Source organism: Camelus dromedarius, chromosome 2 (genome assembly GCF_036321535.1).
Source record: "Camelus dromedarius isolate mCamDro1 chromosome 2, mCamDro1.pat, whole genome shotgun sequence".
Classification (NCBI taxonomy): domain Eukaryota; kingdom Metazoa; phylum Chordata; class Mammalia; order Artiodactyla; family Camelidae; genus Camelus; species Camelus dromedarius.
The window spans coordinates 119,898,338-119,923,408 of NC_087437.1; the positions used below are offsets into that span (position 1 = coordinate 119,898,338).

Sequence of the window (25,071 nt, forward strand, 5' to 3'; positions counted from 1 at the left end):
TGCTGGTGCCTGACTCCGCCGTGGCTCTGGCCGTCTCGCGGCCTCCCCCTGCGGTCTGTCTCTTTAATTCCCACCACGCATTGCTTTTCTCTCCCATCGATTAATGCATTTCTGCCACCTCATTACTCACTATCAGTCTCCTTGGCAACCAGGCTCTTCATGAACCTAATTGCCAGAAATTCTGAATCTCTGAGATTCAGATTAGCGATACGGTACTATGTTGCCCAAAAGGCTTCATCTTCACATCACCTGCCATCAGTGGCCAAGGAGTCTGAAATACATCAATTAATCAAACACGAGGCCCCCACCAAAAACCATGATCTGGAGGCAGCTGCTGAGAGAAACAGCATCCTTGACTTAACTGATGACGGAAAAGAGCAAACAGGGAAACAGCAGCATGATTCCAGTTTTGTCTTTTTAAAAATTAAGAACAGATCGACAGATAGATACTTAGAAAGCACGAGGGTGGGAAAAATGCCTGGAATCAATATATATATTAAATGAGTTGTTTTCTGGGCCAGTAGGGTCACGGATACCTTTGAGATGCTCTGTATTAACTCCATTTTCTGCAAGGATCACAGGTTATTTTGTGTTCAGAAAAATGGTGTTCGAAATGTAATAAATGTAACCGTGGACCTTGACTGGCAGGATGCAGCTACCCTGCTCGGACTCTGCACTGCGTGCGCAGTCTCTTCCCCAGATCTGTTCGCTTCTGGGTCCAAGTCTACGCCACATGCCAGGTCTCTGCCCCGGATATGTTCAACTTGATGAAACTGTCTGCGCTTCACGTGTTCACAGCCCCTTCCCCAGCCCCTTCCTACCACTGATGTTGAGTGTACCATTTGCTGACATCAGCGTCCCCACGGCAGCCCTGCAGACACAGCCCCGCCGTGGCCCCCTCCTCGTGGGGGTAGCTTCCCGCAGTGGGACCGAGGCCAAGGAGCACCCTGGGAGGCTGTGTGCTGGTTTCAGTGCAAACCATCAAGGGTCATGGTGATGTGTCTTTTCTTAGAAGAGGCCCGTGGTTTCATCCACCTCCTCACAGGATCTGAGATGCCGAGAAGTGCTGAGAGCACCGGCTCCAGAAGGAGGGCGTGGGCTCTTGGTGGGAGCCCAGAGTACAGAGGGCTAGTTCCCTGTGCTTCCCCACCTCGCTGGTCCCGTGTCCTGGTACAGAAGGGCCTCTCCCACAGCATCCCACGCACGCAGACGCAGATCACCGGGACCAGATCTGAACACCAAATCCTCCAGATTCCTGCCATTTGGGCAGAAAGAAGCAGTGGTTTCCTGTAGCCTTGCCCCTGCTTGGCCCCTGACGCTGTAAACTTCAGAAAACCCACGCAGGGAGGTTATGGTCCCTGCCAGGCTGCCCAAAGCCTGGCACCAGAAGCGTCTCCCCCGATGTGAGCTCCAGAGTCTTGAGAGTCCCTCCGGGTGGGAGGGGATTGGTGGGAACCAGTGGAAGTCATTGAGTTGCTTTGTTTTTAGAAACCATCCGCAGGTTATTTTTAGCCATATTCAGAGCCACGCTTGATGAAAAGGGGGAGTGAGTGGCATTGTGGGTAGTATCTTTTTGCATGAAAATTGAGGGGTGATTACAAAGTAACAAAACTAATCTTTTTTTATTTCCTATGAACTGACTCTGATTTAAAAGCCTTTCCAAAGCTTGCAGGATTGCTGGGCTAAATGTGCACCTGCGAGGGTGAACGTCTTGAGTTGAATACTCGCTTGCAGGCATAAGCGTCAGTCCATCCTTTGATGAAAATAGTGTCCTGACTTAGGGGACCCCCCCCGAAGCAGGACCCCGGGGATGAGACCAAGACCAGGGTCTCTCAGCCTGGTCTTAACCTGGTTTGTTCATTTCGCATCCATTTCAAGCGAACACTTCTCCTGGTGAACTGCTCTACAGAGGACCTTAAAATGCAAAGCTTTTATCTTAATGAAATTGTTTTAACTTAAAAGCTTATCTTAATGAAATTTTAATCCTTGCTGGGAAGGCTGTGGTTTTGCAACCACTGAGCCCTTCATTGCATTTTAATGCCCTGAGAACACATACCCCCTTTTCCTTTCGGGGATAAAAGACTCTCTGTCCTGTGTCCTCGGCTGGTGCTCAGGGATATGGAAAGAAAGCGAGAAGTGGGTGCGGGAAGAGTGGAGATTCAGATTCAGGGAATGGGAGGGGAAGGGGCTTCCCTCCCAAGGGGCCACACAGATGATCGCGATGCTTCTCTCTGGGCCACAGAACAGACCCGCCACGTGAGTCATCTGTGGTGGGCTGATTGAGGGTGAGACCCTGAGTATTTGCAGCCTGGAGGGAGTGGCAACCACTGCCCAGGCCAGCTTTCCCCCGGGGGACGTGGGAGCCCCCAGTCACCGACCTTGCATATCCATGGTGACCCCGTTGTTTCTCTCTGTCACCAGTGGAAGGACTGAAAGTGGTGGAGATTGAGAAATGCAAGAGCGACATTAGAAAGATGAGGGAGGAGCTGGCAGCCAGAAGCAACAGGTAAGGTCCGCGCCAGATGAGCCTGGGGCAGAGCTCCATGTGAACATACGGGGGTGGGAGGGGCTGCGTTTTCCCAGAAGCAAGGCTGAAGGTCTGACTCAGCTCTGGCTGGGGTGGCACCATCTGGGATTTGCTTTTCGATTACACAGCTTTCTTATCATAAAGGAGCGTTTACGGCAGATGGAGGCCAAGAGGATGACTTCACAGGGAGGGAGAATGACCTTCCTGCAGATCAGTGTTAGGATTCACTTCTCTCCTTGAATGAAGTTGACACTGATTTTTTAAGAAAGCGGGCAATCAAAGCAGAACAGCCTTTGGCTTACAGGGGATGAGTGTCCGGGTGCCCCAGAGGCCCCGCTCCCATGGGGATGTCCCCACAGCACAGAGCAGCAGGTCAGGGGAACTGTGCCACGAGGTTCAGCCATTCTGGACACAGAAACCACTTGTCCTGTGGAACAAGGGTCCCTCCACATGTGCCCTTGGGGAGCCAGCGTGAGGTGGACCAGGTTTCCAAAACTCATGGAAAAAATGCCCCCTGCCTCAGAAGTGAGGTTTGGGGTACAGCCGGACCCTCTACCAAAGCCACATCCAAAGCAGATGTTCAGGCTGAGGACAGAAACACACAGGGTCAGCCAAGATGATGCTGGACGCTGCACACGCATTGAGCACCTGCAGCGTGCGGGGCTGGACGCTGCACACGCATTGAGCACCTGCAGCGTGCGGGGCTGGACGCACCAGGACCCGCTCACACGTCTGCTCCCTTGGGCTTCTTCACGCCCACGGTTACCATCCAGGGGGCCACTAAGGATGCTGCAGTTACAGCCAGACCTCAGAGGATTTAATGGGACTACTGGACCTGAGAAGCCCTGTGCCAATGCACCAAATTGTCCTATGGAGAACATCTAACATCTTGAAGCTCATCCCCTGTGTTTTAAAAATTGAGAGCAACCTGCTTCGTGTGGAGCGTGGCCGAGTGGAAGGGCCTGCGGGGCCGGAGGCACAGGGATGCTGATGGCGGCGGCTTGGTCCCAGCGGAGTACGGCGGGGCTGGCGGCCTCGCGGCAGGCCCGGGGAGTAGCCTCACGGGCTCAGAGCCACGTCCGTGTGTGACTTACCGGGACGCTGCTGAGTTCACATCCCACATACTTGTCAGCTAATTTGGATTTCGTGATGTCTCAGTCCACTCAATTTGGAGGAAGTTGGGTGAAGGAGTTTGTGACAACAGAAAATTGTGAGCGAACGATTCATCCCTGCATCCCCATAGTGAGAGGCTGTTTGGGGTCAGGAGAGAGACCCTCATGTAACCTGGAGGAGCCCTGGAGTTGCCTGGCAACTGCAAGCTGCAAGGATGCTGGGGCCACCACGCCTCTGGTCACAGTGTCACCCTCGGGCTCAGCCCTCTAGCTGCCCTTGCGCCCCGGCTGCCACGTGCTGGACCTCCATCCTGTGGCCAGTCCTGATGCCCGGGGGAGAAAAGCCAGTCAGCCAAGCCCTACCTCAGTCCCTCTGCCACCAGCCCCATACTGGCAGTCGCAGCCATGTGCCGTGTCCGCTGGGGCGAGAGGGTGGTGCCTGGTGGGCCGCGGTCCCCACAGGTCCCCCTCTGTGGGATCGCCTCACCCGCAGATGTGCTGTGTCCAGAGAGCCCACAAATCACTTACAGGAGGCAGTTTGGGGTTTGGTTTGGGGGGATTGGTATAGTTGATTTACAGTATTCTATCAGTTTCAGGGGTACAACCTTGTGGTTCAAAAGCAGGAGGCATTTTGTAAGGCAGCCTCTCCTACCTTCCCAAGTGACTAAATCGAGAGCAGCCAGGGGTAAGTCGCCAGCCCCCGCCTGGCTGGCCTGCCCCGTCGTGTCACCGGCCCCCTCTGATGCATACCCCCCACTCCTGTTCCGTGGGAGCCGGGCGGGGGCAGGGTGACGTGCGCCCCTGGTGTGGTTTCCTGTGTGCGCTGGCCCCGCAGGGCAGGTTGCAGGAGGAAAAACAAACTTCCACCCAAGTGGTACTAGTTTCCTGTGGCGGCTGTAACATAGCGCCGTGGTGGAGCGCGTGCTTAGCGTGCCCAGGTCCTGGGCTCGGTCCCCACCACCTCCATTAAACAAATAAATAAGCCTAATTGCCTCCCCCCGCCCCCCAAGTGTAATACAGTGAAAAAGAAAGTCTTTAGAAAACAAAAGCACAGACTGGAGCACTGACATGGTAGGGCTTTGTGGTTCAAAAGCAGGAGGCGTGCCAGGGGTCTGACGCGGGCACCCGGAGGGCCCGGCTCCCGGGAGACTGTCCCAGGCGCTCTTCTAGCTCCTGGCAGTTCTCAGCGGCGCGTGCCGTCCCTCGGCTCGGAGAGCGCCCCTCCGGTCTCTGCCCCCGTCTTCTCTGTGTGTGTCTGTCTCTGTCACGATGTCCCCTTTTAAAAGGGCACCAGTCACATTGGGTCTGGGGCCACCCTCCTCCAGTATGGCCAGTCTGAACTCATTACACTTGTAACAACCCTATCCCCAAGCGAGGTCACCGTCGCAGGTGCATGGGGCCAGGACTTCAGCATGACTCTCGGGGGTCGCCACGCGCCACCTGGGGAAGAGCCGCCCAGCTTCAGAGCTCGTGGGAGGCGAGCTGTCACCTGCGGGTGTCCGTCGGGGGTGGAGCGGGCCGAGCTGAGCCTCGTCCCGGTGGCAGGGCCTCCTCCCTGCTCCCCCAGGAAGCACATTTTTGGAGCTCACAGCGCGATAATCCGAGAGGAGCCTCCCCAGTGCCCTGACTGCTCCTGGAGGCAGCGTGTTCTCGGCAGGCAGTTTTTACAGCATCCCATGTAGGTGAGAGACGGGTTATTGTGACTCTTCAGTCAAAAACAGAATGGCGTGAGAGCTCACACACTGCGACACAGCTGGGAAAAAGAAATCCAGTCTCAGGGCTCAGGTCTAACCCACAGCAGCCACCCCGGACCCTGGCCCAGGGGCCCAGACTGCCGTGCCCTCTCCTTCACGAAGGAATGGATGCAGATGGAGGACAAGCCATTTGCACCGCCTCTTCCGTCTCTGTTGACGGCGGGGCTCTGCTTTAATCAGGCGGAGGGGCCGTGTAGCCATTCAGCCTCCTGGGACCAGGCTTGTTACCTGGGACCTCGCCCAGACTGCAGGGGCGGGGGCGGGGAGAAATCACACGGGACGACGTCAGCCCAGCTGCTCGGGGATCCTGCCTCAGGGGGTGGCCAGAGGGGATCAAAGGCACCAGGCCGGGGAGGAGGGGGACCCACTCAGGCGGCCAGGAAACCTTAAGTGCGGACCACCTTCGCCCACACGAGCATGCCGCAGCGGGTCCTCGGAGCTGGGAGTCCAAGTGGCCCACGGCCACCTTGCCCTGGGGGAGTGGGGTCAGTGATCCGGTCGGGCGCAGACCCACAAACACCCCCCGAACAGACTGCTGTCCCCTGAGACACATGCCCTGGGTCTCTCTTGGGTTTTCCGCCATGAACGAAGAAGGTGATTGCCCACATGTGGGGCAGGGCCGGGTCTTGCTGAGCACGTGCCTGCACGGAGTGGAGCTTGCTGGCTCACCCCGGCGGGGGCTGCAGAGCACAGGGCGGCATCTGAGGGTTCTGGGGTCTGTAATCGCCACTTTCATCCCCAATAAACGACCTTGACCACCGGACGGGGAGCCCCAGAGGAGGGGAGGCTGGGAGCACAGAAAATGAAAGCAAAAACAAGCCCCAAGTAGAATGAAAGGAAAAGGCACTGTCAGCTGGGGGAGGCTGGTTCCCATGGCAACGGGGCGCATAGGGAGCAGGCGGGGGGCGCCTGGCCGAGGTGGGGCGGCCCTGGCAGGAGGCACCAGGCCCCAGCAGACGCTCCCAGTGCTGGGATGTTCGAGGAAGCAGCTGGATTCCCACACCTCGCGTGGTGAAAGCTTACACAGCCCTCCAGGGAAGGCGCAGGACTTCCCTGGGCAGCCCAGGCGTGGGCGTGTGTGCAAAGAGGTTAAAAGCAGAAAAGGAATCATGACGACACCGTGTTCTTAAGACCAAGTTCCCCTGCTCAGGAGTGTGTAAACGGGACTCCTCTCGCTTACAGGGGTGACCGTGGAAATCGCTTGCTTGGTGCCTTTTCTTGGTTTTGTCACTGTTTCATTACGTCTGTCTTAAAAGACCCTCCACGCATGAAGCAAGTCTGATGATTTTTGCAAACATCGGCTCAAGAGAAGGAATAACAGCACGCCAAGAAAATAATACCAAATGCTCTTTTTGCAAAAAGGAATTAGACGTGTTATTCCGAGTCTGTCAGGCCACGTAGCCTCCTTGTAAAACCTCCCGCCTCTGCTGATGGGGGGGTGAATCCGTGGTGACAGCAGGGACCGCGACGCTCCCGGCGGGAATCCAGTCCTGAGCTTCCCAGGTGTTTTTCTAGGAACAGAGTCCCACCGAGTTTTGACAAACGGCTAAGAAATACTGTGTTGTATTCTCTTTTCATTTACAACGTTGTGAGCAATAAATAGATCAAAATGTCACCGACCCGCAGCATCATACGTTTGTCCAGAAAGCCGTGGGGTCTGCACTTGCTTTCATCTGCCAGCTGATTTCTTTTAGTCTCGTGTCTTGGCGAATGGTTTTGCACAACTTTTTAGGACGTACTGTACACAAGGAAGAGTCTTCCCTTTCACCTGAAGTCCCCTCGCCCCGCACAGTGCTCGTAACCGTCTCAGAGCCCACGTAACGGTCCACCTCGCTGATGTACCGTAATGGTCTCAGCTATTTCCCATTTGGGGACACCCTGCTGGCTTTCTGGTTTGATTTCATGGTTTTGCAGCAACAGATAACGCAGAGATGAATACCTTCGCGCTGTTGGTTTGCATCTAATTCTTTTCTTAAGGTAAATTTCCCAGAGGAGACATGCAGCTTAAAGGATGCTATGATATGGTATTAAACTGCTCTTCCGGAAGATGGAGCTGTATTTACAAACCGCATGAGCTTCTGTGCTGGTCCCACCCCCAGCCTGGGAATCTCACACGAAGCGGGTGTGGAACCTACCCCCCTTCCCTGCTGTCCTCCCTGTTCAGGGGAGGATGGAGAACACCTTTAGTTAAGGTGCCAGGTGGGGTGCCAGGTCTGGGGCAGCCCCCACCTGCAGCCTCATGCTATGACCCACAGGCCAGCACACTCACCCCTGACGTCGGGAAGTGGATCCCCCTAAAACCACCGGGTTCTTTTTGTTCTGTTCTTGTGGGCGATGCCTTGATGTTAAGTAACAAAGAGCAGTCAGGTAGTGGATTCATCTCTCAACATGTGTAGTGCAGACAGCTGGGGGACACCTTGCAAGTCCATCGCGGGAGGCGGGGTGGGTGACGTGCGGCCCACCCCTCCCGGGGCCCAGAGGAGGACTTGCTTTTTGGTGAGGTTGAGCTCTTTGAGGCAGAAGCAATGAGTTGGTGGCATGTTCAGTGGGAAAAAACAAATTGCCAAAGAGCAAGTTTGGTGCAGTTCCATCCTTGTTGAAAGTACCAGGAGCGGGGGAAGGGAGAGCTCAGTGGCAGAGCGCGTGCCTAGCGTGCGCGAGGTCCTGGGTTCCACCCCCAGGGCCTCCATTTGAAATATATAGATAAACCTAATTACTTCCCCCCTCAACAAAAGCCGCAGAGGCTGTCCGTGTGCGTCTATGCCGAGCACAATTCTAGGAGACTCCAAAACTTAACAGAAGGCACTTCCAGGTGTGAGATTCAGAGGAAGGAAGTGGGTGAGATGGGGCTGACTTTTTTTGTTTCTTTTCTTTTTAATTTTTTTAGAATAACTGTTTTGCTTGCATCACTGAAAAGAGTTTTCGGAGCTTCTCTGAGATGAAGGTGGTGGGTTTCCCGAGGCCTCAGTGTTGCTCGGGAGGTGCAGGCGGAGTGCTCCCGGTTCGGCCACGCGGCATCCTTGGCTTTATGACTTATTCTTCCACAACAAACGAGTCCAGAGGGGCTCGTGGGGTTTGGGCTGGGTTTGGGCTTTGGGGTTTTTTGTTCTTGTTGCGATGAGAGCCCCACAGGCCGCCGCCCGGGTGAACACCAGGGCCGACGCGGTGGCGCCAGAACTGATCTTGGCTCTTCTCTGCAGGACCAGCTGTCCCTGTAAGTACAGTTTCTTGGATAGCACTAAGAAGTTGACGCCTCGACGTGATGTCCCCGCATATCCCAAGGTAAGATGAGGTCCTGCCTCTGAAGAAACGGGGCTGTGTCCGCAGCCCCAGGGCGCGGTCCCCTCCCCCCCCCCCCCAGTCACCCTGGCCTCCTGGCCGCCGACTGTCTGCACATTTGCAAAACCAGCTCCCTCCAGGGCCCTGGGCTGTGGGACCCTCCTGTAATTCTTAGGTGGAATGTATTTTCTCTGTGACGTTTGTGTAGCAAAAGTGGCCCAGGCCAGAGCTGACTGTGCCGAGAGATAATGGCCCCTCGCTGGTGTCCGCCCAGCCCCCCATCGCCCCCTTGGCCAGCGGTTTATACACTCAAATGTTACTTTAAAGAACTTTCACTTTTAGCTCAATTATTTAAAATCTGCTTCATTGCATCTCCTGGCCCTGAACAGTATGGAGCTATTAGAAGTTTTGCTTTATTGTCACAAAGAATTTCTCAGTTACTGGGGACCCCGGGCCCTTGTTAAAGCAGCAGCACCCTGGGAACTGAGGGAGGGGTCTTCAAACAATTACAAAAGGAGGGTCTGGTGCTGGTGGTCACCCCGTCACCAATGCCTTCAGCCGGTGACTGAGAGGAACCCAGCCCCACTGATTGACGCGCCCTCGTGCTCAGATTTGGGCTTCACGGCAGCCGGGACCCTGCAGACGGGGGCCTGGCCGTGCACAAGGCAGGTCCCCCTGCTGTCCCTGCAGCAGCAAAGCCCCCCAGAGCCTTCCCGCCAGGGTGTCCCCCCTCAGGTGTGAAGGACGAGCTAAATACCGTCTGAGGTTTTCACATGGACCCCAGAGCCTTTTCCCATAGGAGCTCGTGGCCCACGTCTCAGGACCCTGTCCTGTCCGGGGTCCCAAGGCCCAGCCTGGGGCCAAACAAAGGATGCCCAACCTCCACTGCAGATCCCTTTTTAAAAAACAAACAGAAGGACCTCAGAGACAAATACATCTAATTCTCAAACACTGTGACTGTCTTCTGTCTAAAATCTGCTCTTTCTTGTCACAGTGTGGCCTGGACTCTGACCTCCCCCGGCTCCAGCCCCCTCAGCAAACTGCAGTCAGAGCCCATAGCTAAGCCAGTGACAGGCTCCCCCCGCCAAAAAGCCATCACAATAGCTTCGTGGGCAGTATTTGAATTTATGCCAAGTAAAAAACAGTTCCCTTGACTCCACTTCACTGCGCGTCTGTCAGTCAGGTTTGTCGAGATGTCGTTAGCACGCAATAAAGGCCGCCTGCCGTGGGCGCCCTGTGCTGTGAAGTGCGACAGACACACGGCCACGCAGCCTCCCCCACAGTCAGGTGTAAATGTTCTTTCTGTGTCCCCAAAAGTCCCCTCGTCCCCAGGGTGGTCATTCCCGGAGATCTTGCCCTGCCCCCGGCCACCGCAGGTGGGAGGTCTGTCCCCGCAGTTTCATCCTCTCCAGAATTCTCGTGGGATGTAGCCTTTGGGTCTGTGCGCAGGTGCCCTGGGTGGGGGGTGGGGAAGGCACCCGTGCCTTTGTCTCAGGGCCGGCTGACGCCGCTCCCCCGTCCTCCCCAGTACCTGCTCTCCCCCGAGACCATAGAAGCCCTGCGGAAGCCCACCTTCGACGTCTGGCTCTGGGAGCCCAACGAGGTGAGTGAGGGGGCTGCCCAGGGGCCAGCGTCTCGGGGACCAGACGGGGGCGTCCCCGTCGCTCTCCTCCTTGGCTTCTCCTCTCTCCTTTTCTTTCAACGTGATTCTCCAAATTTTCATTCAGACTGCCCCTGGTGGGCTCGGGAAGGCCCTGAACTCAGGAAGGGGCACCGGACCCGAGGAGCAGGTGAGGGGCCTTGCACCTGGGCTCTGACTGCACATGTCCCCAGAGCGTCCCCAGGGCCGTGTCCTGACCCCCAGGCTGGCTGCTGTGCCCCCCGGGGGTGGGGGGCCTCCAACGCATTGGGGAGAATTTCCAGAAGGGGCTTCCACTGGAGGTTCTGCTGAGAGCGAGGCGAGGGGACATGGGCACCTGCGTCACGGCCGGACGAGGGGCAGTGAGGACTCGGGGACCGAGAGTTGCTTCTTACAGCAAGAAAGTTCTTTAACATTTCTCTTCTGCCGAGAAAACCCAAACCTGGAGTCTTTTGGTTTAGTCTCTTACCTGACAACATCACTTACTCCCCCTTTTCTGAACCCCAAGAAACAAGAAGTCTCTCCGCGTGGGCTTCAGGCCACCAAAACCTACGGACTCATGGGCTTTTCTGTGACACAGAGCGGCCGCCCCGGGATCACTCATGCGCTCGGTCGAGGTCAGCAGGTGGACGTCCCTGCAGGTCGCAGGAAAGGTCTTTACTCGCTGAGCGGTCGCCATCCCATCACGGTCGCCTGGAATCTCCTCAGGGACCCACTTCCACTCGCGTGGTCTCCCAGGACACGGAAGCCCGGCGAAGCACAGACCCCGCCCCCACCCGGCCTGGCCGCTGGGCAGGGCCTGTGCTGGCCTGTGTCTCGGGGTGTTTTCTAGCGAGTAAACCCGATGACATGTCCAACCAGTCAGTGCGTGGGAGCTGCGAGTTCAGGGGAAGGGGGCATTTTAAGCATGTGGCCGCCACCTGCCAGAGCTGCGTGATCAGGGATGGACGGGGCTGGGGAGCGTGACCGGAGGAGCCAGAGCTACATCTTCCAAAAGAAGCAGGAGGACCTCTGTCTCAGCAGCTCCCAACGATGGGGGGCCTGTCCCCGGGGCTCGGGACACACAGACCCCTGCTTCCAGCAGGGGGACAAGAGTCACCACTGAGCACATCCAGAAAAGTCACGTTTGGCCCCAGCCCCTGGGGGGTGAGAGCAGACCTGGGCCTGACGGCAGAGCCCCTCTGTCCCCGTGTCCTCCAAGCTCGGGCTGCCTGAGGCCGGGGAGGGGCGCGCCCTCACACTGAGAGTGTGGACGCCTCGGGATGGGAAGGCGCCTCCGTCCTACATCAGTCCGCACGCGGGGCGTGCGTGCAGCTGCCATCAGGGCCGGGGTGGAAGGAGCGACGCTGCCCGTGCGGCCGGCTGCTGGCCCGGCCTCCACCAGCACATCCCAGGGGAGACTGGGAGGGGTTCCGGCGCATCCAAAAGCCTGCAGCTGCCTGCGGTGGCAGCCGGAGGTGCTCAGAGACGGAGCCCTGGCCTCTGGCACATCTGGGCACGTCGTGGATTTTGGAGTGCTGGCAGCGAGGATGGCACTTGAAGCCTCAACAGCCCGCCAGCCCCCGAAACTGCATCTGGCCGCCCCCGGAGCAGCTCGCATCCCGGGAACATCAGGACTCCAGGTGGTGGTGGCTCACCTCTCCCCCTCCACGCGGGGGTGACGCGCGCCTGGCGTCGCCTGGGGCCGCGTCCGGCGTCCTCCGATCACACACACCACACGGAGGTGGCTGAGCGCCAGCTTGAAGCTGCGGGGCCTCCGGTCTCTCAGGCGTCCTCCACACTCTCCACCACCCGGCCACCCAGACCCCAACCCGCTGCCACGTCCGGGCCGCCAGCACGAGAGCAGATGCACAGACGTGTCACTCCTGCTCCGGAGCCGCCACGGAAGCGGCACCAGATGGTTTCGTCTGCCCGTCACCTCTGCCTCTTGACTGTGATTTCACAGCAAACATTTCAGCTCCTCGGGGTTGCCCGGAACCCAGAATGGGCGGGTGGAGCAAAGGTGTCAGGCGGTGAGAGATCAGAGCTACAGCGTCCAGTCCCAAGGGCCAGCATCCAGGACGATGTGGGGACCAGAAGCTCTGGACAGTGAGCCCCCTGGCTGGCGATAGAGCTGCCGGCAAAGCTAGGGGGATCCGGGCAGCAGCCTGGACACCAGCCCTCCCGTCCTCAGGCCGGGACCCTGCACCCTGACCATCCTGTAAGGGGCTTCTTCAAGGCTCTGGAGTCCAAGCCCCGGGCCCAGTCTGCCCGTGTGCTGCCCCCTCGAGGAAGACGGGTGTGTGGTTACCTTCAGGGACTTTCCATCTGGGACATCACCCCAGTTCCCACTGCATGGGGGAGCGGGGCAGGGGGGCGGTTTCCAGTTTTCCAGGTGGACTCTTTGTGATGCCACGGAAGCCTCTGCTCCCTAAGGTGTTCCTTTCATGGACACTGATGCCTGGTCATGGGGTTGGATTTGCAAAACCGCAGCCGACTTGTGTGTCCAGTTCTCCTACACTGAGTAACAAGTGGAAATGAGTTTTCCTCAGCGTGTGCCCTGTAACAAACACCACAGGCGCTGGGGGAGCGGGGTGGGGGCTTCCAAAGAATGGGAGAAACCTGTTCTCACAGTCTGGAGGCTGGAAGTCCAAGATCAAGGTGTAGGCAGGGCCAGTTCCGTCTGAGGCCTCTCCCCTCGGCGTGCAGATGGCCGTCTCCTCCTGTGTCCTCACATGGTCGTCCCCCGTGCGTGTCTGTGTCCTGGTCTCTTCTCATAAGGACGCCAGTCCTAGCAGACGAGGGCCCACCTCAGTCACCTGCTTCAAGGCCCTCTCTCCAAACTGTCTCACTGGGGTCAGGGCCTCAACACAATGATTTGGGGGTCACAGTTCAGCCCCTAAGACACCCTTTTGGGAGGAGGTCACCCGGTGAACAGAGGCAGACAGGAAGCAGTGCCTGTGCAGACACTGGGGCGGTGGGTGATGGGACGGACGGAGGGCACAGGGGTGGGACCTGGGGGGCGGGGGGAGTGCGGCCGGTGTCTGCCCTCTGCCCCCAGCTGATTCTGTGTCGTCCCGGCTTGGCAGATCCCCATCCCCCCTGGGCTCTCGCCCAAGACCTGCCTTCCCAGAAAGCAAAGCCCACTGGGTCAAACTCTCACTTTTGAAAAATCATTTAATCTTTCTTCCCTAGCCTAATTAGATGCGAAGCTCTGAGGGGTGTTTAAACAGATGGCAACCGTAAATCCTCTTTGGGACTGGAAACAAAATCAGTTCCAGCTTGAGCGGGGATTTCTGGACAAGGCAGCTCAGAGGGGAAGTGCCCCAGAAGGAGGGCCGGCTTCTGGGCACTGCAGTTAACACATTAAAGAGCGTGACCCCGCCGCCGGGGGCCGCTGGGGAGCGGGGTGCCGCACGTCTGGGATGTGCGTCCTCGAGCTCCTCCATCTCCCAGCCTCAGGCACGTCCAGGGCCAGGTCTGGTGAGGATGGAACTGAGTCCCGGAACCTCACACTGTGAAGCCGACTCCCTGAGATGGTCCCTCACGTGAATAAATAAGTGAAATCCTTTCCAATGCGGTCATTGGGTGCGGTGTCCCTCTCACCCGGCGTGTCCCCTCCTGCAGAGAATCCCATTGACTTCTGAACCCCGACTGTTCTTTCAAGCCCCCACATCCTTTCAGGGGATCCTGAAAACCCCCAGTCAGCAGGCTTCGCTCTCCAGGACCCCCAGGAGGGGAGGACTCGCCTGGGGACCGGCCTGGAGAAGCCACCCGGCTTTCCTGCAGGCTTTCCCGGGCCGTGGGGGCCTGGCCTGGCCCGGTCATGCTGTTGACCGTCCTGCTTCTGTGCCCGCAGATGCTCAGCTGCTTAGAGCACATGTACCACGACCTGGGCCTGGTCAGAGACTTCAGCATCAACCCTGTCACGCTCAAGAGGTGGCTGGTGAGTGTCAGGCCCTCCTGACCCTGCACACGGTTTCACAGAGTCCCACGGGAATGGCCCGTGGGCGCCTCCCTGATGGAGATGCACGAGGCAGCATGTGTGTTGGGGGGGTGTCATGCACACGTGTGTCTGTGCATGTGTGCATGTGTTCCTGGGTACGTGTGTGTACATGTGCGGGCATCTGTGTGTGTGCATTTGTGACTGCATGTGTACATGTGGGGTGTGTGCACAATTGTGAGTGCAGGCGCCTGCGTGTTTGTGGGGGTACATGTGTAAGTGTATGCATGTGAGTGTGTATTTGTGGTGTGTGCACGTGTGTGTATGAGTGTGTGAGGTGTACATGTGGGGAAGGATACCGGTACGTGTGTAAAGGAGTGTGTGTTTCGCAGCAGATCTTTCTTTAAAACACAGTATTGCTCAGAACCAAACGTTATAAGCGTGTTGAAGGTTTGCTGGTGACTGGAGCCCCTCACGTACCCCCAGCCCCCTCCCAGCTTCAGGTCCCCGGATGGCCCCTCTGGGGATGGCTCAGTCCACGGGCCCAGAGTGGAAGCCACAGCGTGGCCCTGGGACGCCCTCAGGCCCCAGGGCCCCCTGTCCGCACCCTGGGGAAATGGGAGGCCCAGGCCAGGAGCAGGCAGTTGGCGACAGGGACAAAGTGCCCGGAGCCTGGAGAGGCGGCGGGCGATGGGGCTGAGGCTGGACCCTGCCCTCTCATCCCACAGCTCTGCGTGCACGACAACTACCGGAACAACCCCTTCCACAACTTCCGGCACTGCTTCTGCGTCGCCCAGATGATGTACAGCATGGTCTGGCTCTGCGGGCTCCAGGTGTGCGGGGCGGGGGGGGGGTCCTCCCCTCCCTGGGAGCCCCGCCCCTCCCTGGAGCCACACCCATCCCTGGGAGCCCCGCCCCCGCCTGTGTCCATGACAAGCGCCCCGCCCTCCTCCCCCTCCTGACCCAGAGAGGTGGGTCCCCTCCCACTTGGCCTCGGCCCACCCGGATCCCACCAGGTTACGCCCCCTCCTCACCCCACCCACCCTCTCTCTGATCCAGGAGAAGTTTTCCCAGATGGATATCTTGATCCTGATGACAGCAGCCATCTGCCATGATTTGGACCATCCCGGCTACAACAACACGTATGTTCGGGGTCTTTATCTCCTTTTTCCCCCTCAAGGGCACTCTGAGCATCAGAGGTGAACTTTCCAGCTCAACGCTCTGCAAGTTCCAAGCTGCAGCTGTCGGTGAAGGCTTCTCAAGCCCCCAGCTCCACCTCCGTGGGACATGGCTCCCCGATTTGGGGCTTTGTCCAGGGCCTTGACTCCTAGGACAGGACCCCTGAGGGGCTGACACACCCCTTTGTGGTCCCAGCCCCAAGTCTGCATCTGCACAGGCAGAGCCTGGCAGCAGCAGAACCTCGCTTCCCCCCAAAGCAAGGAGTGACGCCCGCCCACATGTGGACCTTGTTCTCTGGGTCTCACTCCCCCAAGGGCAGCCTCCCAAGTGAGCAGAGAGAAGGGGCTAAGACTTACTGAGTCAGAGAAGGGTATGGACGAGTGAGAGGTGGGAGGGTCCAAGGCAGGGCAGGGCGCAGGGGCCAGGAGGACCGGCCAGCTTTGCTGGACCGCACATCCAGTCCCGCCTCTGGGGGCGAGGCACAGAGATCCACCCCAAGTACCTGCCGGAGTCCGGGCCACGTGGTGTTGGTTTGTGTTCGCAGCGATGCATGGGTTGTTCTGTTGAATCTGTGTGTTCGTGTTCCGAATTTTATTGTGTGTGATGACACCGGATACGCCAAAGAACCGGGCGGTGGTTTGTCAGGACCAGAGCGGATCCCAGGGCGGGGACGTCTGTGCTCCCCAGAGGAGGCGGCGTCCCCTCACCTCACACTCGGAGGATGTGCCGAGGACAGGCCAGCCAAGGGCCGAGCCCACAGCCTCTGACGTGAAAATACATCCTGACCCCCCACCACCACAAACTGAAAATGCTCATGGGGCCTGACCACCCTCAGGGCATGTGGCGGGGAGGCCCTGAGGCTTCTTGGTGGCATCTGCCATTAGTACTGTGACATCTTGGGGGCATCTAGTTAGCAGGCAGCAGAACATCAGGAGAAGAGGGTTCTGGGCACCAGCAGGGTGTGGTCGCCCCCAATAGCCCCATCACTTCCAGCCTCTAAACACCCGGGCGCTGCTGCCCTGACTCACAGGGGCCTCCAAGTGCGGGTGCCTGAGGCTCCCTCTGCTCTCTCCTGCGATCCCAGGTACCAGATCAACGCCCGCACGGAGCTGGCTGTCCGCTACAATGACATCTCGCCCCTGGAGAACCACCACTGTGCCGTGGCCTTCCAGATCCTCACCCAGCCTGAGTGCAACATCTTCTCCAATGTGCAGCCGGACAGCTTCCGGCAGATCAGACAGGTGTGCGGGGTGGGGGCTCGCTGCTGCAGAGCGGGGGTTTCGGGGGAGACGGTGAGCAGGACCAGAGAGTGGAAGCCCCCTCTGCTGTGGCTGAGGCTCCCGGGAGCTCTGAAGCACAGCTGTGCCCACCAGGCACCCTGGGGAACAAACCTGCCCACCTCCTCCAAGACCACGTGACCCCAGGAAGAGGTGTGCACGTGGCGTGCACACCTGCGTGGGCTTCCACGCAGCTGCACCTCATGGCCACCATTTACTTTAACCCTTTGAGACAAGTCCTTTCTGATGTCGCAGCCCAGGAAAGCGAGGCTGACAGAGAGGAGGTAACTCGCTCACCCAAGGAGGCCGAGTGTGTCCATGTGGGCCCTGGACAGACACGTCTGCTCCGTCCAGCAGGGCAGAACCCTGGCCGCTGGCCCCTAGGCCCCCTCCTGTCCCCGGCCACCCCGTGAGCCCCCCACCTCCCACTTCAGAGAAGAGACCTTTCACTCCTCAGGGCACATTGGGAGGAGGATGAGGGTAGCCACCTGTCCTCAGGCAGACCTTCCAAGTCACCAAAAGTGGTGCCCCCACACACAGGGGGTCCCACTGAACACCGCCCTGTGCTTCACCCTCCGACACTTTTGGTGGGGGCGGGGGGGTGATGTGAGAATCACATCCTGAGGAGCGAGGCGGGCTGAATGGTAGCCCCTCCAACCAATAAAAAAAGATATGTCCACCTCCTGACCCCCCAGGACCTGTGACTTATTTAGAAAAAGAGTCTTTGCAGGTTTAATTAAATTAGGAGCTCTGGGTTAGATTATCCAGGTGGGCTCAATCCAATGCCAAGTGTCCTTATAAGAGACACACAGAGGAGGGACACAGACACGGAGAGGCTGTGTGACGACAGAGGCAGAGACGGGAGTGATGCGGACACAAGCCATGGAGCGCCAGGGGTGGGGAGTCGGGGGGCACCAGAAACAGGAGACGTCAGGGAATGGAGCCTCCAGAGGGCAGGCTCCCCAGCCTCTGCGGGTCTCAGTGTCTTTGTGAACATGAGGACGGGGATTCCGAGGCACGCCCACAGCGCTGGCGTGAGGACCAGCTGAAGTGATGTGGGCGGCCCCGCACACAGTCGGCACTCACTGCCCAGCTGTCGAGATCGTGCCCCGTGTTGACGCTTTGCTGTTTTGCTTCTCAGGGGATGATCACGTTAATCTTGGCCACGGACATGGCAAGACACGCAGAGATTATGGATTCTTTCAAGGAAAAAATGGAGAATTTTGACTACAGCAATGAGGAGCACGTGACCCTCGTACGCAGGCTTGTCTTCCCTCTTTGGGGGCTGGTGGGTGAGTCCCACCCTCCGGCTCAGACTGGAAACCAAGAAGCCAAAATTCATAACCTCGCCTCGGAGTGAGGTGTCGCTGTCACAGCTCTTACCGGGAAAGCCCCCTGGCGGGACCCCCCCCCAGGTTAAAGGCAGCCTTTTCCTGTTCCTCCATCTCATTCTGATTTGAGGGCAATGAGTGGGTGAAGGCAGTCCCTCTGGCTCTGGTTTGCTGAGAATAAAGTTGGTTCTCCCATGAAGGCCCAGCCCCAGAAAACACACTGAATCCCAGCCTCTGGGCAAGCACCTTGGGGACCCGGTGGGACCCCACGCCTCCCACCTGTGCCCCCACCAGCTACATTTCAGGGCGCCCCCTGCATAACCAGGGCGGGGGGACCAGAGAAGGGCGGGAACCTCACCCATGACGGGGGTGTGCCCACATCTGCCCTTCGGAGAAGGGAAAACTCGGGAAGACTTCCCGCCTTGGTCTCCAGAGAGAGACGGGGTTGGTTCTGCGAGCCTGGTCTAAGGGCGAGGTCTACTCTCTGACAGCCTCGCTCTCTCAAAAGTGTTACCATCCACACCGTCACTTCCGTCACCATGTGTTCATCAGCAAGGACAGTCCTCTTCGATCTGGCTGGACTTCTGACCATCCTGTCCTCAGGAGGGGCTCGTCCATTCCACAAAACTGAATTATGGCTAATACACACAGTGTGCAGGGGAGGACCTCCAGTTTTTAATAACTGAACAGCGGGAGAGCCTGTCCCCCCAAGTCAGGGCCTCCCAAAGCATCCCATCCCAGATGGAAGAGAGAGATGCAGTCTGGTGTAGGGAGTTCCTTGTTCCTGGAAACAGTGGGACGGGGGAGGTACCACCCTGCCCTCTAAGATGCCGAGAAGGCTGAGCAGGGTCTGGGCGGGGACACCTCTGGAGATGGAAGATGGAAGGGCAGACCAGCCCCATCCATTGCCAGTTCTTTGCAGAGGAAAGGCCAGCTGGGACGGAGAGATGGGGCAGGAACCCAGAATGTGGCGCTGCCAGTGTTGAGGGGTCACTTAGGACAGCGGGCCACTCAGAGAGTGACCATCACGTCTTTGCAGGCCAGGGGCAGAGAGAGGCATGGGCTCCCCAGGGCCCCATCCATCCACACCCCACTGCCCCCCACCCCAGGGTGAGTGTCAGTGACCTGCACACGGACGGAGGGAGTTAGTCTCCTGGGAAGACGAGGACGTGGCCGGGTGTGGGGCATGCAGGGGGCACCATCTGGGGCTGGTGTCTGGGAAGGCTGGCAGGAGGGGCCAGGGCAGGACCTGGACGGTCACACGTCCAGACGTGGGCGGCGAGGAGGAGGGGGCTTCTGGGGGACAGCAACTCAAGCTGGGCAACAAGTGAAGGACAACGGGGACGGTACATCACTGCTTTTGTAGAGCTTTTGGGAGGACTGGAAGAACAGACAGATTTTGATACAGTTCGTGACAAGTCGAGGGTAATTTTTTTAAGTCACACAGTCTGATGCTGTCTGCTCAGGACTGCCGGTCACAACCTAATGTGTGGATGCGGTGCTGCTTATCTGCGCCCCTAGGCGAGCTGCGCTTAGGCTCCCGGGGAGGCGTCGCGGCCGACTTGCAGCTGCAGCGCTATGGCCGCCGCCTAGCCGCCGGGAGGCTTTGCGATCAGGGCTCTTTGTGTTTTCCTAGCTGTGTTTTATTTGAAGCCTTTCAAAGGTAGATGGTAAATGAAACACCGTCACAACTGGAAATGTGGGTTAGGCAGCTTTAGGTGAAATTAGTTTTCCCTTTGATATAAAAATAAAAGTTTATCCAAGTATGAATTTAAAAAAAAGGCAGGAAGCCCAGGGTCCCGGCAGAGGCCCGGCTAACACGGGGCGGTGCCAGGCTTGGGACCAGAGGGCAGAAGCCAAGGCCACCTCGACCCTTGGGTGACTGTGCGCCCCCAGGCTGGGGCAGGATTCTGCCTTGGACGCCCCTTCAGTCAGCAGGCGGGACTGTGGTTCCCCATCCTCCTTCCCTCCCCGGTGCTCAGGGAGGGGGTGCCCTCCCTGCTTTTACGTGAGGGTCCCCTTCCCCTCTATTTCCAGCGGGCCACGTCTGTGCCCAGGGGCCCCAGGACCCTCCACCTCAGGGGGTTCCTTCCCATTACCTTTTAAAGTCCCGCCTTCTGGCAGTGCTGTGTCTGCGTTTCTTAGTATTGTCAGCGTCCAGAAGGTACGCTTGAACTTGGCCGTGTGTGGTTTGTGGGACCACCGTCCGTGTTTTAAAGGGGCTTGCCCACGCCTCGAGCCCCCACCTCTGGGAAGATGCTGACTGCCGGGGGTGCGGTGATGCCCCGCAGCGGCGGGACCAGCCTGCGTGGTGGTGCTGATCCCCCCTCTCTCCCTCTAGCTGAAGATGGTTCTGATAAAGTGCTGTGACATCTCCAACGAGGTCCGCCCGGCGGAGGTGGCCGAGCCCTGGGTGGACTGCTTGCTGGAGGAGTACTTCATGCAGGTAGGGGCGCTGCCCAGCAGCCACCCTCCCGTGGCTCCTTCCCCCCTTCACTGGGTTCATGTCGGGGACGTGGCAGGCTGGTGCCAGGGTGGCCGCGTCACCAGCCCCCTGAAGCCGTGACAGCGGGCGCACGTCAGCAGTGAAGTGGGTTGTAATTTGAGGCACAGAAGACGGGGACCAATGGGAGCAGCACGTGTCAGGCTGCCCCTGTGACCACTGGCTCACCTGCTGAGGGGCCCCCGGGGCCCGCAAGGGCCTGGAGCGGGAACCGTGGAGGCAGAGGGCACCCAGGGGAGGTCAGTCAGCAGCTGTTCCCGGGAGGCTCTGGGACAGACAGCCAAGCCAGCCCAAGATGGAAGATGCTGGAAGGGACAATAAGCCGCTTGTTACAGCAGCCTGAGGAGCCGTGGGGGTTGGGGGCCTGCGGCTGAGCCCCAGCCCCCCAACCCCAACCCCGGCACAAGCCTGCAGGCCCAGCTGGGCAGCACGCAAGGCGGCGTCCTCTTCCCCCGTGACCACCGAGGTGCTGGCCGCGCGGCGGGTCCCCCTGGCCTGGTAGCTGTTTTCTCTTTCTCGCGGGATGTTGACCCTGAAAGCTCCCAGATTCGGATGGTTTTCTGTCTTAAACGTCGTGTCTCCTGCATTCCCCGCAGAGCGACCGCGAGAAGTCAGAGGGCCTGCCCGTGGCCCCGTTCATGGACCGGGACAAAGTGACCAAAGCCACAGCCCAAATTGGGTTCATCAAGTTCGTCCTGATCCCAATGTTCGAAACGGTGACCAAGGTGAGCTGCCATCACCACGAGCTGGTGACCCGAGGATGGGAAGTACTTGTGTGTGCACACACAAACACGTGTGCTTGGGCCACCTGCCCAGTGCCCCACCTGAAGTCCCCCCCCCACACCTTAACGCCAGCATGTCCAAAACAGACTCCCCTCTTGCCTCCCCACCCATCCCTCCTGCCCCGCCGGCCACGCCAGCAGCAAAGCCTCAGAGCCGCACGGCTTCCCCTTCCTCAGCCACCTTGGCCAGGAGAACCTCATCCATGGTGTCTCTGGGAGCCACCCCAGGCCCTCCCTGTCCCAGGGCACCACCCAGGGGCCTCGTCAGTGCCTCTCCTGCTTGCCTTCAGAAGACCCTTCTCATCTACGCACACCTCCATCTCACCCTACCCCACCCAGCACAGGGCTGGCGCCAGGTTAGTCCTCAGCCAGGAGATGGTCTCTGCCTCTCTCCTGAACCTTCCATGGTTCCCCACTGCCCCCAACACACGACAAGCCACCCCGCCTTGTTGTGCACAGTCCCCCACCCTCCCTGGCACTTCCATCTCGCAGGATGGCCCACAGCTCCTGGTCTCACCTTTTCCAAACCTCCACCTCTGAGCTCAGGCGCCCCATGCCATCCCCAGTGGCCTTCCATAACTGCCTCAATGTGTCCTTCCACCACACTGTCGCTTCTCTAAGAACCCACCTTCCTGTATGAGCATTCCTTCCACAACCACAGACCTCGCCTGGGCCGGCAGGTGCAGGGGCACAGTGAGGGGATGACGGACCTGCTCTCCTCCAGTTGCAGGAGCAGAGCTGGGGCTGGAGAAGCCTGGGAGCACTGCAGCTGAGAGCTATGTGCCCAGGGTTCCATGGGGCAGGGATACCAGGGGCACGCCTCCCTGGAGCTGGGGAGGTCGCAGGTGAGGGGGCAGGTAGCACCCTCGGAGCTGAGTCTTAAAGACAAATGGATGTTCGCCAGGTGGGCCCGGCACAGCGGGAGCTGCAGGCGGGAGGCAGGGCCGGGCCAGGATGTGCTGTGAGCAGAGCCGGGGCCCGGGGCCCCCCAGGGGGATGGCCTCGCTCCTCCGGCCACAGGGCCGTCAGCAGCTAGTGGGTGAGGTTGGCGTTTGGATGATGAGAGTCTGCAGGATGGACAGTCGGGAGTCCCAGGAGATAGAAGGAGGAGAGCAGCTTCTGCCAGGTCTACGTGGAAAACGTGAGAGAAGGAAACAGCTCAGGTGCGTGGGTGGCAGCCTCGCGGGCTCCATCCAGGAGGGCTTCCAGGAGCCATTGACCAGACGGCATCAAACCTTGGGCACCTTGGATTCTGCCGCAGCCACGGCCCAGGAGCCTCCAAAGGTCCCCTTGGACAGAAGCACGTTTCCCATTCGGCTGGTCCCCCCAGACGCACGGGACCTGGCGCAGTTTTGCTCACGCATTTTCCGTAAGGAGGACGGACTGTTGATGGCATCCGTCTGTGTCTCTCCCAGCTCTTCCCTGCAGTCGAGGAGCTCATGCTGCAGCCCCTGTGGGAATCCAGAGATCGCTATGAGGAGCTGAAGCAAATAGACGACGCCATGAAGGAGGTGAGACGGGAGTGCGCACAGGGCCTGCACGGCCGGCCGCACCGGCGAGAGGCCTTCGGGGCCAGAGCTCGTCCATCCCACCGAAAAGCCGGGCCGGGTCAGACGAGGGGCTCTGTCTTCGGGGAAACCATGCTTCTTGGAATGCAAAGTCCCGGAGGGAGTCACCCATGGTTGCGATGGTCCCCGCAGGATCACAGCCTCATGGCTGCTCACACCCCCTCGGAGCAGCGCCCCGGCCCCGCGGGGTCCCTGTCCTCCTCCTCTTCCCCAGGGCGACCTTGTTCGGAGGGAGGGCAGTGGAAGAGATGCCCCCTGGCACAGGGAAAGCCGCCACTCGGGACCCAGCCACACGTGGCACCCGCAAGGAGCATCAGGAGATTGGCTCTGGCTCTAGGTTGCTGCTGGGATGGGTCCTGTGTTTGAGGGAGGGGCCAGTTCACGGCTCAGAGCTGGGGTGGAGGTTTTCCCAAAAGCCCCCAGAGTTGGTCTGGCCAAGTCAGGACCCCAGTGTGTGCAGAGCTGCGTCAGGCCCCCTGCCGCCTGAGATCACTGCAGACCCCCACCGTGATGTCTGCGGCCCCTCAGGTGTGGCCTTCCCTCCATCCACCGTCCCCACCCCCCCTCCAAGGCCCCCAGTACAGCTGGAACAGCCTCCCTGCTGCCCGGTGCTTTGTCCCCGTCTGGCCTTGGCCAGCATCCGCCTGACTCCAGGGCCCCCCTGACCCCCGTGCTGGTACCAAACCAAACTTGGTCCGCTCACCTGAACACAGTGAAGCCAATCTGCTGCCCCGGGTTGTGGTGAAGGAAAGTGCCATGTTCACGGCAGCTGCCAAGCAAGGAGCCCAGGGCAGCTGGTGCTCAGAAAACCCCAACTACCCGATGGGTTTCAGCAAAGCATTTTTAAAGGCGAGGTGAGGGCGGGGCGTCCCAGGGTAAGTGATCAGCTCAGGCACAGTCCTTGATTGGTTGACGGTGAAGTCACAGGGCGGTGTCGCAGGGTTACTGTTACCCGTCCTCAGGCGTCAGTCAGTCTGGGGGCTGCATGCTCATGGCATCTCCCACCATGCCCCTGCCCCGCGGAACCTCCCGTGTCACCCTCGCCCCTCAACCTCCTTTGTGCACGAGACGCGGGACACGCTCTGCCGCTCCGTACAGGCTTACGGGTCGCTCAGCAATCCAGGCCGGCGACCGATTTCTCTAGTTGGATTCTTCTCCCAGAAAGTCAGACAGGTTCAGAAACTCTAAACGTCTAAGAGCAAATGACGAAGAGATGGATGTAAGCGGAGGTGTCCCCTGGCCGAGTCGTCTCCCCGCCCCACGGCTGACAGGAGGCTAACGGGGCCTGACCCCCTTCCCCTCATCCCCGGCCAGCTGCACGCCATCCCCATGGAGGCCCTGAGTCTCCAGGGCCCAGCAGGGCTGCTAGGACCCTCCAGGGCCCCTTCCTGTCCCCAGAAAGAACAGACCCACAAAAGAGGTGAAAGGGTGTGGACTCCACCCCCCATCCCCGGTGCCCCGGGGCTGCCCGTGGCGGCCAGCGTGGGCTCGCGGTCCACGTCCAGACGGTGTCAGGCCGGTGGGGCCTCCGGCTGCGGGGACAGTGGCTGGCGGTGCAGAGCCGTGTCTGGGACGCTCACACTGTGGTGTGTTGGCTCACAGAGGGTAGACCTCAGTGGCCTCACACATCTTAGCATCTTCAGTCCCAGGAAGCTCTTAAGCAGACAGGCGGTCACTCACACACTGTCTCCTGGAGCCTGACTTTGGCCTTTTTATCCTCCGTCCTGGTTCCTGCAGAAGGCTGACAGCCTGATGTCCGGGGACACCAAGTCGAGAGAGAAAAGCAGAGATGTGAGAAAGAGTGAAGGTAAGGCTGTTCTGAACGATGTCTCAATGCTTACGTAATTCAGACCCAGATGGGGACGGCTCGGAAATCCTGAAAGAAGGAAGGAGGGAAGAGGGGGAAGGGACAGAACCTGAATGGCTGAATCTTCTTAAATAAGTGAAGCTTTGCTTCCTTGCGTGCTTATTAGAATTGGGCTCTGAAAGGCCTTAGGAAGCAGAGGAAGATCGTGATCACAGGTGCACCGCTTGCCAGGGAAAGCACTGTTTGAAAGCTTTTCAAAAATAAAGCTGCTGCTTTCGTCGCTGCAAGCCCTTCCGGTGCCCTTTGGGGACTGGCCGTTCAGTTAGTCCAGGCGGAAAGCAACCAGCCCCTCGGCCTCCGCGAGATGAGGCCAGCCACCCACGTGCCTGAG

At 59.1% G+C, this 25,071-nt stretch overlaps 1 protein-coding gene across 4 annotated transcripts in view; it reads left to right on the forward strand.

Annotated features, from left to right (window-relative positions):
- PDE9A (phosphodiesterase 9A) overlaps nucleotides 1-25,071 on the forward strand; it is a 92,020-nt gene that overhangs the window by 65,862 nt on the left and 1,087 nt on the right. For 3 of the 4 annotated variants that reach the window (XM_064476295.1, XM_064476313.1, XM_064476306.1), the window contains exons 7-18: nucleotides 2,422-2,506; nucleotides 8,594-8,675; nucleotides 10,201-10,275; nucleotides 14,150-14,236; nucleotides 14,962-15,066; nucleotides 15,293-15,375; nucleotides 16,497-16,653; nucleotides 17,831-17,944; nucleotides 20,362-20,466; nucleotides 21,120-21,248; nucleotides 22,721-22,816; nucleotides 24,611-24,680. In XM_064476295.1, the coding sequence (XP_064332365.1) occupies nucleotides 2,422-2,506; nucleotides 8,594-8,675; nucleotides 10,201-10,275; nucleotides 14,150-14,236; nucleotides 14,962-15,066; nucleotides 15,293-15,375; nucleotides 16,497-16,653; nucleotides 17,831-17,944; nucleotides 20,362-20,466; nucleotides 21,120-21,248; nucleotides 22,721-22,816; nucleotides 24,611-24,680 (1,188 nt within the window). Of the gene's footprint in view, nucleotides 1-2,237; nucleotides 2,257-2,421; nucleotides 2,507-8,593; nucleotides 8,676-10,200; nucleotides 10,276-14,149; nucleotides 14,237-14,961; nucleotides 15,067-15,292; nucleotides 15,376-16,496; nucleotides 16,654-17,830; nucleotides 17,945-20,361; nucleotides 20,467-21,119; nucleotides 21,249-22,720; nucleotides 22,817-24,610; nucleotides 24,681-25,071 lie in introns of those variants that run through there. The other variant, XM_064476315.1, reaches the window with a different exon arrangement.